This window comes from Anopheles ziemanni, chromosome 2 (genome assembly GCF_943734765.1).
Source record: "Anopheles ziemanni chromosome 2, idAnoZiCoDA_A2_x.2, whole genome shotgun sequence".
NCBI lineage: Eukaryota > Metazoa > Arthropoda > Insecta > Diptera > Culicidae > Anopheles > Anopheles ziemanni.
Genome location: NC_080705.1, coordinates 88,675,937 through 88,687,980, shown reverse-complemented (window position 1 = coordinate 88,687,980; position 12,044 = coordinate 88,675,937). Strand labels below are relative to the sequence as shown.

The following is a 12,044-nucleotide window of genomic DNA, read 5'->3' as shown; positions in this document are numbered from 1 at the left end:
TATTGGATTATTTGTGTCTTTTTTATTTTTATTTTTTTGATTCAGCGTGGTTCCGGATTTAGTCGTTTCGATTTTGTGAATGATCTTTCAGTTTTTTTGTTGTTTATTCCCGATTTCCCGGCCAGTTTTCTGAACTCTAGATGGCTGCGTGCAACAATTACAATGAATACTAGTGTTTTTGTACAACTTATTTAATCTTACTTTTCAAAAACTAGATAACGCTCTTTGTTTATCCCGTCACTGGAAAGTGTTTTCTTTAACGAGTTTAGTTGCGTTTGCGTTGAGCTACATTGAAAATCAAAGAATACCAAAGTCGTTCAATGGTACTAACTTTTCTTTACTCTATGTATGCGGCTTATTTGATTCTCCGTGACTGTGAAAGTACTTCTGGAATGGTAAAAAATATTGATCGTGTTATGTTTTATTTTGTGATTGCCCTTTTATTGTGCCTCGTACCATATCTCTCCCAAGCGCAAGGTTATTATATATGCTACAAACTCCATTTTGTCCCCTTGCTCCCAATAATGGTAATGGTATTTTATTTCCTGTTAAGTGCCTAGATTGTTTGAACTGTGATGCGGTTATGCTCATTTCAAATTAGATAACTATACACATTCTCACACACCCACACCAAATACCGATTTCCGCACCAACACGACGCACACAACACAAGGCTATTATGCAAAAAAAGAACAAAACTCACGAAAGAACGTGTCGCTGTTGTTTCATGCTCTCGCAAAATATTTTCTTTAATAAAAACTGAATGCGAAGAATAATTATTGAAAGTTCCTCTTTAAATGATCTTCAAAGAATTCTTTCCCTGTATTAGTTTGCGTCATGGTGTCAGTGCTGCTTCCTCACCTTTATCTAATATCACTTTAATGTCACTCATCTGACAAATATGCTTTAATTTTTGTTTGAAAATCCACCAAATTTAAGCTAAAAGGGAAAATATTGTATTTAATCGAGAACTAAATAAGCATTAGCTCAAATATTATATAAATAACGCAAAACACAAATTCTTACTTATATTTTATTTAACTCTTTCGTACAAGCTCATATGATTTAGGTTCTAGAGGTCGTTGTAGAGAGCTATAATGAAAAACTGTTAAAATTTCATTCGTCAATTCTTCATGCATAATGTACCCAAAACATGCGATAACAAATTACTGCTATGCCATATTTAACAAATAATATCAAAGACCAAAACAATTTTAACATGATGCTTATCGTTGAAAATTTAAAAGTATTGTTGATCTGATAAGCCTGTTACTACACAAATCCAATCCAAATTGAGAAAAAGAACGTTTATAATACATTTTCATCGTTGTTTGGCAGGGTGTTATAACAAACACAGATATACACCTCCAAAGACAACTCATATAATTTAAGGAACTAAGTAACCTTGCTTGGTAGTTTTCTGCGAAGAATGGAAAAATAGTTCAAATGAAGTGTTTATTCGACTTCGACAAAAACCACATATTATTCCACGATTTTCCTTATTTTCAAGAGACATTTCACATTTCTGAAGAGAGAATAAAGATATACCGTGAGTTCAAATCTCCTACGTTTTCTCCGCAAGAATCATAAAGCATGAAAAAAAACCTTTCTTCTTTTTTAAAGACTGGTGCAAAGAAATATTCCTTTTTTTTTCGACCACATTTCCTGTGTATTCTCTCGTTTTCTACTGGTTCGTTTTTGGTTTTTGTTCCTCCCTGGAACATCAATAACGGCTAATAAACAAAATGTATACTTTATGGACTAATCCATCCTCAAATTTTATATTTGAGTTATGACAATACCAAGGTAGTTAAAATAATGATTTTATAACACGTTTGCGTCATACCACAACTGAAAACAAGTTGATATGACAAGCATGATATTCAGCTAGAACATCAACAACCTTTGACTAAAGAAAAACAGAAAACCTCCCATGAAAAGCTCACTCTTCCATTTCGTAAGCCAGTTGCCGGCTCAGTGCAAGCTTTTCCGATATTTATTTCCCGTCCTTGTGCTCCTTTGGTGAGCCAATTGTAAGGTTCGCCTCTTTAACGTAAGCTAGTCGTCCGTGGGCAAAATCGACCAGAGATTTATCGCTCCGCCGATAAATCCTCTTTCTCTTCAAACTAGTCGGCTTCGGTCGACGGATTTCTGCGATCTCTGCAGCATTCCCGGCGAAAAACGTTGCCCGATTTGCAAAGTACCGCTTCGGGTAGAAGCGGTGGCAGCTTTATTATCCTGGCATTCGATGTGCTAATAAGTATTCTTCACACGGTTCGCTGGAGTGTGGGTTTCTTTTTTGTGTGTGCTATTTCACTCCCATAACGCGATTGCTTCACTTGAGAAAAATCAACCATTTCGGTTTCAACATCAGTTTTGTATCACGTTTTACGTGGGAGTAAAGAGAAATGTGATCAACATTCTTCTGTGCCTCTCATTGATTGCACGCGAAACAAAAATAGAACTAGTGGGCGTTAGAGCACAAACTGTCTACTGTTGTGCCTTTTTCTCTCTTTTTAGTCGCTATCGACATAAAATCTACCACTGCGAAGGACCCATTCCGCTGGATGGAACAGTCCTAGCATCCGGGAGCTGGAGTGGCACTTCGAAAGCTAGCTTTAATTCCCTTTTGCCTGTCGGTTCCCCATCCACCCGCAACGGGAACTGCCTTTTTTATCCCAATGAGCTCGAGTTAAAAATGGCCCGACAAACTGGCGGCTGGTAAAAAAAAAAACAAGAGCCCTACAAAGCGAACCGTTTGCCGTGCGAGAGATGTAGGAGGCTACTAATGTACAGCAAACGCTTGTTGGATGGTTACAAATCACCCGACCAAACCAAAGAGCAGCTTTTATCCACTTTTCATTCGCTTGTGAAACTGCGTTCGATCTCCTCGTTCTCTGGCGACCATCGGTAGGGCGTAAAAAACTCCCCGTTTCTTCCCCATCTCTTACACTCATTCAATCTCGCGTGGGTGCAAAAAGGATGGAGAAAAAGTTCACGTCCATCCAACCACCCTGGACTCTTCCACGCCCGACGTTCGTCACCTATACAACTGTTGGAGGTTTTTATTATATAGACCAGAGCAGACAAAAAAAAAAAAAGGTACGTGAACGTTCAGGTTCAGGATTTTCTCGTGCTACTTTCGCTTGTCGTTAGTGGTTCGCTTGATCGATGACAACCGCGGATGCAAATCAGCATCAGACCGCTTCCGTGGATTGGCAGGACAGCGGTTCCCGGTGGCCGGCTCGGTGTGTATCGATAGATAAAATTGATGGCAACTAAACCGACTCTTTTTATAAACCCTTTCCTCCCTGTATGTGTGTGTGTGTGTGTGTTTTTGCCTCGTAGCCCTTTCCCAGTGGTACAAGAAGAATCTAAACAAATCCGGCCAATGTGTCCGATCGTGTTTTTTCCGTCACGGTGCATCCCGGGACGGAATGAACAGTTTCGCTTGTCGTTTGACTGTGGGAGAAAGACGTTTTTTCCCCCCAATATCGGCCGGCTGTTCAATATCGCTCGATGCTACATTTTTGCTCTTTTGCAGCAATGCATACAAGGGGTTCTGCAATGTTTCGATTCCTTTTTTCTATTCGTCCCCATCTCCTATCAGTCTCTTGAACCCACCTGAGGCAGGAGCTGGTGCAAAATCCATTGACTGGCAACTCGTTCCAGCTTCCAATCGAAGGGATATCGCAATGCTCCATGTTCGTCGTACAGTTTCCCAATCCAATTGTTGCATATTTTATGCGATATCGGTGCGCAACATACCAGCCACCGGTATCGGCTCAAAGAATAAGTTGGGATATGGTGGGGTTTAAACCGGACGCCTGACGACTCCTTCTGCCGAACGAATGAAAGGAAATTTTTGAGCTCAGGATAATATGCAAATTTGTTCGCCCCTTTTCGAACAAAAATCCCCAACGTTCGACGTTGGAAAATAGAAAAAAATGTAGTCAGTCAGAGTGAAAATTGTTATCACACTTTTGTTGCATCGTGTTGAGCTTTTTGCACCATTGGCTCTTATTGTTCAGCCCTAGAAGTTCTTGGAATGTGTAGAGTTTAAAAAACTTTATTTTCCCCTCAAGGTTTGTAACTTCTATTTTTACAATAAATTTTAAGGTTCACAAAGATCCAATTCGCTTGACTTATTATGCAACTGCATTTTTATCGTCGTGCATCCCGGGTATAACACCACGGTATCCGTGCTACTTCCGTACTTCCGGACCTATTGAAAACCAATTATTAATGTGACATTGGCTCCCGGTAAAAATCATTTTTCTCTGCTTTTTAAACTCTGGTAAAGGAACGCAGAAATAATGAAGACAATCAATGTGTAGTACATGACACAACGAACGGACGGGAATAATTAAAAACGTGACATGAAAGGATAATTTAAAGCATGCGCTCCGTACGGAACACCGAAATATGGTGAAACAGTGGACAGTAGACCCCAAAATAAAGCAAAACTTGCGCGGGGCGAGTCACTGACTCAGAAAAAAAGGACAAGTGACGTTTAATTAAAAAATGATGCTAAACCAGGCACGAGACCGCACGGACCGGGGATTCATTCCCGCCCTGTTCGGTGGCATACGCGATTGGTACCATAATTATGGTAGTTATGGCTTGCAGGGATTTGCTCCCTTTTTCGTACCATTCTTTGCTGTTGCTGCTGAGTTGAAACAATTGGGAGCTTCTTTGGAAGCAAAAGAAAAACACTGAAGTTGTAAGTGGCAAAAGGAAAATCGAGAAAAGATATTTGAGCCGTTTCAAGTTTTCATTTCATTTAGCTACTTTTTGGTTTGCTTTTATAATGAACGATGGATCGACATTTTGTAAATGAAATTTTATAAATGAAAGGCAATCAAACTACTGGTTTTTTGGGGAAATTAATTGATATCAATTTGTTTGAAAGTTGATAAAAATCGAATGGTTCAACGCATACATTCAAAGGAAAAGTAGAATATTGCCAATCTAAGAAGTGTAGCTTTATCAAACATTATTTACATAACATAATAATTTGTCGATTACGTAATAAAAAAGGTGTGCTGCACGGCAACAAAAATAGCCTCGTAAACGTCATCAAATTGCACTTAATCAATACGAACTGCACCATTGCACCCGTGTTTGCATCGCGTTGGCACCAACACGCGGTGGTTTAATAAATATCTTAATTAATGTTCATTGCGTGAATTACACACACACGACCTAGGTAGAACCCCTTCGCCGAGTAGGGGGGCAAAATCCCGGAAACGAAGGATCCATTATCGTGTATATTGCACAATGAAAATCAAACCAATTAAAATCGAAACAAACCACTGCATGACCGTGTCCAGTGCCACCTTGCCACGTTGTAATTATTCCGCCTGTTGATTGTTCATTGGCAATTGTGGGTTTATCCAGTTTTTTTTATTGACTTTTTATACAGGCAGCTATGAATGCCCCATTTACCTTGTCTGTTCCGACAACATAGAACAGTTAAGGATGGGCTTTTTCTTGCGTTCTGGTTGTGATTTATTATTGGCCTGTAAACAGCAGGGTCTCAATTGAAACATAAATTCAAATGGATATAATGCTTGGTAGTTTCCGTTTGAAGTAATCTATTTTCAATCAAAAAAGTGGCTCCATGTAAAACAAATAGTTATAAATATGCAAACAAAACCAAACCTGCAGCCTACCGACCTTCCTGTTGGACTTTAAACAGACTAAACTTTTCATTTGAATCACCAATTTCGTATAATCCTCTTCTAAAATGGTACTTTCCTCTTTTTTTTATTTCAAAGCATAAATGTTGTTAGAGAGGATACTCTACTTTTTCTCAGATCAAAGAATCTGTGCGCGGTGCACGCTCGTGCCTTCATGCGTGCAATACGCTGTTTGAGGCGAGAGAGAACGAAAAATCGTTACAGTTACAGTGTTTCATTACCAAGCAAGTATCATTGTGCTTTTACTGTATACATTTTTATTTTTTTTTTTATTTCACTTGTTTTTCCCATTTTCCTTCATTTTCATCACCCTGTCGCTGTACCCTCCCCCACTGTCTCACTTTCTATCTCTCTATCTCTTCCACTATCTCTATCTCTATGTTCACTCTACTTGAATGCATTTAATTGTTATATATTTTTTTCTTTTCCCCCCCTTTCCTGGAATTTACTCAAATTCAAAAACTGCAAAAAAAAAACACACGCAAAACACACTATCGTCTAAAATAAATCATTTATGATACACCTCGAAACGATTTGAAATGAAAAAAAAATCGTACAACCACACCACCACCACCAAATACCGTACAAATCGTGCATCCCCTCCGCGCGCGCCCGCCCGCCCGTGTGTGTTATGCTGTTAAACTGTAGGTCAATAATGCAACCGCACGAGTTCAAAGTAAAAAAGCTCCTGCTGTATCAAGCGGTAAGTTGTTTAACCAAATATATTTCTCCTCGCTCTTGTCCATCCTGTATGTCTAAAGTTATTATTATTTCGTTGTTTTGTTTCGTGTGTCAACACCATGGCTCTATACGTTTTGGTACCTGACCAACTATTTACAAGACTTCTTTGCTAGCGTCATCTGTTCACGTTTAACTTACTTCTATTGTCCTTTCACCGAGTTCGTTCGTTGTAAAACAGACATCACAATCCTTTTTTTCACTCTCAACCTACTACTCTCTTGCTATCACTTTCTTTTTCCTCCCTCTCTTTCACTTTCAACTTGCATGCTTCTCAGATTGTCTGTTGTGTTAATTATCGTTAGTCGAGTTTTTTAATTCAACACTCCCTAGCATAAGTTGAGTGCCAAATTGGACTGGTTGAAATCGTTTGTTTTAGTTTTATCTGTTTGGGAAACGAGCATCTGCTTCTGGAGATTGGAAAGATAACACCGGCCCGTGCAGAACTGTTTTGAACTTTGTCTCAATCGTGCGCTCAGTTCTGTGTACTGGCCGGCTGTGATTTACAGCTTAAAAATTCCCGCCCTTAAGAAAACCCTAAGCATCTGTGGGTCGTTTTAGTTTTTTTTGTGGTTGTTTTTTAATTGCGGTATACCGTTTGTATCAGTGTTTGATTGATTCTTGTTTAGTTTAAACAAATCCGGTTCTGGTGAAAGATTTTGACTATTACTATTTGTCCTTATATTTTTAGTAACCCTTCCGGCTGTAAGATTCGTCTTTAAACAAACGAAAAATAGCATTTTTCATTGCACACAGTTATTTTTATTCTTTCAATTGTATCTTGTAATGCTGTAGTTCTATCTGTTTCGAGCCTCACACATTCCATGACTTTATCTCGACTCTGTCCCTCCTTTTTAGTGTACGTACATTTTTGTAATTCATCCATCGATGAGTATTGAAAGAGACGTACATGTTAAAAAAAACGTACATGACAATGCCGAATACTTTGTCACGTCCATATCACAAAGCTTCACCGAGTGTGATACCAAAGTAATTCCAAATAGCATACGACTGTTTTACTTACAACACTTTTTTATCTTTCTTTTTTTCTCTTTTCCTTCTCATTACCCTCGACGATAAATCAACTACACGTATCAATCCAAATATACCCGAATCCTTTTTTTCTCCAAACCGGCACTCAATGTTCCACACGGTATCGATTCCCAATGCAAATAATGCGTAATGTTGAATTTAATACATTTTATCGAAATCATGATGCTACGCTGCCATCATGCACAAAATTATCCGCCATCCCCCTCCCATCGCGATGCAACGATGTACTTCACACAATGCGGTGGACAAAAAAAAATGCTACTCACGTAATGCGACCGCAATCCCTTCCGTCCCTACCTTCCGCCCGTCCCGCTCCTGATGTGGTTTGATACGTAATCATATTTGCATCAATATGACGCCCTCGACGTATGCTGCGTATATGTGTCTGTGTATGTTTGCGTTGGTGCGTGCAGTGTTTCTGACGAAACAAGGCGCCGTCTCGGCCCCATCACTGGGTGAGCAAAACCTTCGATCAATAAACTTACACACCTAAATATACATGATTTCGATTGCATCCCACTCACCTTACCATCCCCCGCTCCCGTTGTTAGACCATACGATGTGATCTAGTAAAACCGCTGACCGCCTACCGACCCAAAATGATCCGCTTTGCACGTTTCCCGATGCTAACAATGCAAACCATCCCATAGGAACTCTGTGCTTTGTTTGTGAAATTTATGTTGGTTCGTTTTCAAACCTCATATTCGTACTATGTAGTATATTACGCTCGGATGTATACCAGTTAGTATCAATTGGTCAGAAATAAGGGAGAAGAGGATGAATTGCGACAAACATTGTTGCATGAACTTTTGATAAGCAAACGAGCTTCGGTTTGGTTTACTTCCGCTATTGGTTGTGAATTGTCTTGATTGAGAATACAATTAGAGAATAAAACTGCCTTTTACTTATCGAAATTATATTCTGTCCAAATGTAAACTAACAAAGTGATCTTTTGAGCATTTGTGGCTTCACATTAATGCATAAATCTGCTAAATTTGTATGCTGTGGCATGGTTTGAGCATACATTTATCAAGTGTGCCATGAGACGGTTCACTAAACTCCAAAAATTTTCCCCGACCTGCTATGATCGTGTTGTTGGAAAACAAAAGCTGCACTTCAACTTGAGTTTTAATTTACTTTCATGATAGTAGAAAGAATAATTAGGTGTTGTAAATTTTTATTTCATGTTATTGAATGGTGTTCAATCGTTTATTTATTGTCGCACAAAATGAAACTAGTTCACAGGTCTCTTTGATGTTAGTTTTCCTCATAAGTTTCTTCGTTAAGGCCGTAAATAAGAATATGTTGATGTAACAAACACTTCCGCTAGAGTGTCCAATGTTTAAATCTAGCTTTAATTAGCTACTGCAACTATTATCCATTAGGGTATTATTCTATCGAACCGTGTCTATCAAGCATGTTCCCTAATCCTTTCGGGTTCTGCGAACCCAATTGAATACCCTAGCAGAGAAGTGTCTCTCAAGCGTGTCTCGTTGAATGGCTGCTTTTACGCTGGAGTTGTTTTCGAACCGGTCATACTCGATTTGAAGCACTCCAACGAAGCAATAACGACAGCGCCAAAATGGCTTCGCAGTAGCAGCAGTTGACTTTAATGAATTGATCGCTATCAATCAAGTTATGCTTCAGTGTCCTGAGCGGGCGTTCGTTCGTTCGTCCGTTCGGTGAAGCCCTCGGGCGCGTTACTATTCTGCCGGTGAGCAGCACGCGCCAGCCGTTTTCCATCCCGAGTCCCACACTTTTCCAGCCGTTTCGGGTTTTCGAAACGCGCCCCAGTGTTTGAAACTGATGGCAATTTCATGGCGGTTGACACGCGACAGCGATCAGCGTTAACGATAATGCTAAACACGCGGACGACATCCATCTCGGGCGATTCTGATGTGTACCGCATACTCCCCCGCCCCCTCGAGGAAAATATCCCACGCTGGTGTAGTAAGCCAAATAACGGCACGTTGCTTTCTTTTCCTATCGCTACTTCATGAACACATTTTCTCGCTTGGTTGCTTTGGAAATTCCTGCTTCAAAAGCTGGGTTGGGGTTTTTTTTTGCTTGTTTGTAACTACTTTATATTTACTTGCGGCCCTTTTAAAGCCACCGTCAACAGAATCCCCTCCACCCACAGTCATTTTTCTTCATTGTTGTCGAGCGGAAGAAATTCCTATCGTTTAAGTCCTTCCGTTCTGCCGCGACATGGCGGGCCGACTTTGACATGTGCCTTCATCGCGGCGCTAAACTTTGACGTTTCTTCAGCCTTTTGTTGGATGTTGCCATCAAGTGTCTCTACCAAATTCCTTAAACCATTTTGTTCTGCTTTTTTCCCCATTTGATTGCCATTTTTCAAGCTTTATAGTATTGAACTCGATATGCTGCTTTTGAATGCATCGTTCCCCTCCCGTATAGAAAACATGCTTATTAATGTTTTGCAATTCATATCCTCTTTTTCCTTTAACATTGTTCACTTGATGGTAGATAACGCCATCGGACGTGATTGTTTGTTGTTTTGGCGGTGTTAATACAATCAAATTAACGGCATCGCTCTCGCTCGCCATTATCGTGGATCGCAATCTCGTGCCGAGTAATGTTGCTTGGGCGTTTCAACTAACAGACGTTCACGTTTGCCCATTCATTACCCAACGCTTACGCAGTGTGTAATAATGCGTATCTCAAAAATCACTGTGATTAGAAAAATGAACCTTGTTTTGAAATAAATTGTTTTGCTTCATTACTTTAGTTTGCCACGCTACATTAGTGTTTGTTTATACATTTATGGACGTAAAGCTTCGCTCAGCAAAACTAATATGCTGCTGTATGCTCTTTTGTTTGGCTTCGATAAAATCAACAATTTGTTTGAAATAGGTTGCACTTCTCCAGCACTTCACTTGTTCGTATTGTCACGCTCATTCAGTTTCACGAGCGATTGAAACGATCCCAACAAGTATTCACGACCAACACCCCCACCCCCTCCCTTCCCAATGCTCCATCACCGTGGCATAAATATCTACATAACCTACCACAGCTTGTTTTCCTACGATTGTGCCCGATGGTGGCCACAATGCAGAAGTTGTAATCCTTTTCATCAATCAAATGGGCGTCCCGTTACGCCGAACCCACCCTGTCCGCGTTCCCCCCTTGTTCCAAAACGCACCGTCATGATCCAACCACCACTACCCACCACATATATCTATGTATATGATGTATCTTTGTAATTGCGTTCATTTCGCGTAGTCTTAATCGATCCGAATACGATGAGTAATGTTATGGAAGACTAATGAATTGTTTTTCTCTTTTTCCCATTTTCTCTTTCTCTCTCTCTCTCTCTTGTTTTCCTTACCACACACACACACACACACCGTAAACCCTTAATTTTCTCTCTTGCTCTGCGGTGAACAAACTATCAAACCAAACAACCAACCGGTGCTCAAACCATATTTTCTATCAACACGATCAACAAACTGAAACACCGAACACGCGAAACCGACAACCCGTAATCAACCACGATGACCAACATAAACCAACAACAGCTGCCGTTTGTGTGCCGTGGCCAGAAGGTAAGATCATCTGTCAATATCATAAACGCATGCCACTCGCATTCGGAACAAATCATATCGTACAGCAAAACAACCCTTCTGTAGTTCTGGTAGTGTTTAGCGATCCATATTCATCTACACTAAGACAAAACATACTAGCTTCATTTAAGCTGCTTTTAACTTAGGAACTTTAAATTTCAATGCAAGAAGGTTGAATTTAATTTCTCTCTTTTCCGTTGAGTTTAAAGGGAAACGGCGTCTTTTCAACCTACATGGTTTATGTTTTTTGTGTTACATTATTCAAAGCTCAAGTTCATCTTAATTCATTACCAATATTAACATGTGCTACTTATAAAAATTACCCTTTTGTATTGGTTGATAAATGAGAAATTTGCTTCAAATTTCAAACAAAAAGTTAAAATAATTACCCAACGTAAGTAATAGTTATTGCGAATGAACCGATGAAATTGTTCATCGCTGTTTTGTTAGTCTTCAACCGTAAAGTTTAGAGTTAAGGTTAAATAAATTAAGTGTCCCCGTTTGCCGAAACAGGATATCGTTTGCCGCTGGCGACTTGGCCATGGCTAGGTGCGGCTACGGCCGCCACCGCCGTCGGAGCAACACCCACGGCAGCACTAGCCGCCGCGACGCCGAACGCGGCCGCCGCAGCCGCCGCCGCAGCAGCCGCAGCCGCCTCCGCCAATCCGGCCGCCGCGGCTGCCGCTGCAACGCAACTACCTGCTACCACGTCACCGATTCTGATTGCGCAGGCCGCGCAACGTGCAGCCGCCGCGCAAAGAAGAAGGTCGGTATAGTCGGCGGGGACTACTGCCTGCCTGCCCCTCGTCTTCGTCCCGTTCGTCGACCACTCGAGAAAATGCGTTGCATCCCTTCGCCTCCTCCAGTGTTTTCCCACACTGCGTTTGTGTACGAAAACATACAAGAAGCTTATAATTATTTTTTCCCTAAATGTTCTCTTCCCTGTGCCTTGGTCTTGTTTGGAGAA

The 12,044-nt window shown here is 40.5% G+C and overlaps 1 protein-coding gene across 1 annotated transcript in view; it reads left to right on the top strand.

Annotated features, from left to right (window-relative positions):
* The window catches only part of LOC131281880 (AF4/FMR2 family member lilli), a 150,345-nt gene that overhangs the window by 113,063 nt on the left and 25,238 nt on the right, over positions 1–12,044 (top strand). The window contains exons 7-9 of the mRNA XM_058311241.1: positions 6,351–6,405; positions 7,907–7,948; positions 11,033–11,059. Coding sequence (XP_058167224.1) covers positions 6,351–6,405; positions 7,907–7,948; positions 11,033–11,059 — 124 coding nt within the window. The remainder of the gene's footprint in view (positions 1–6,350; positions 6,406–7,906; positions 7,949–11,032; positions 11,060–12,044) is intronic.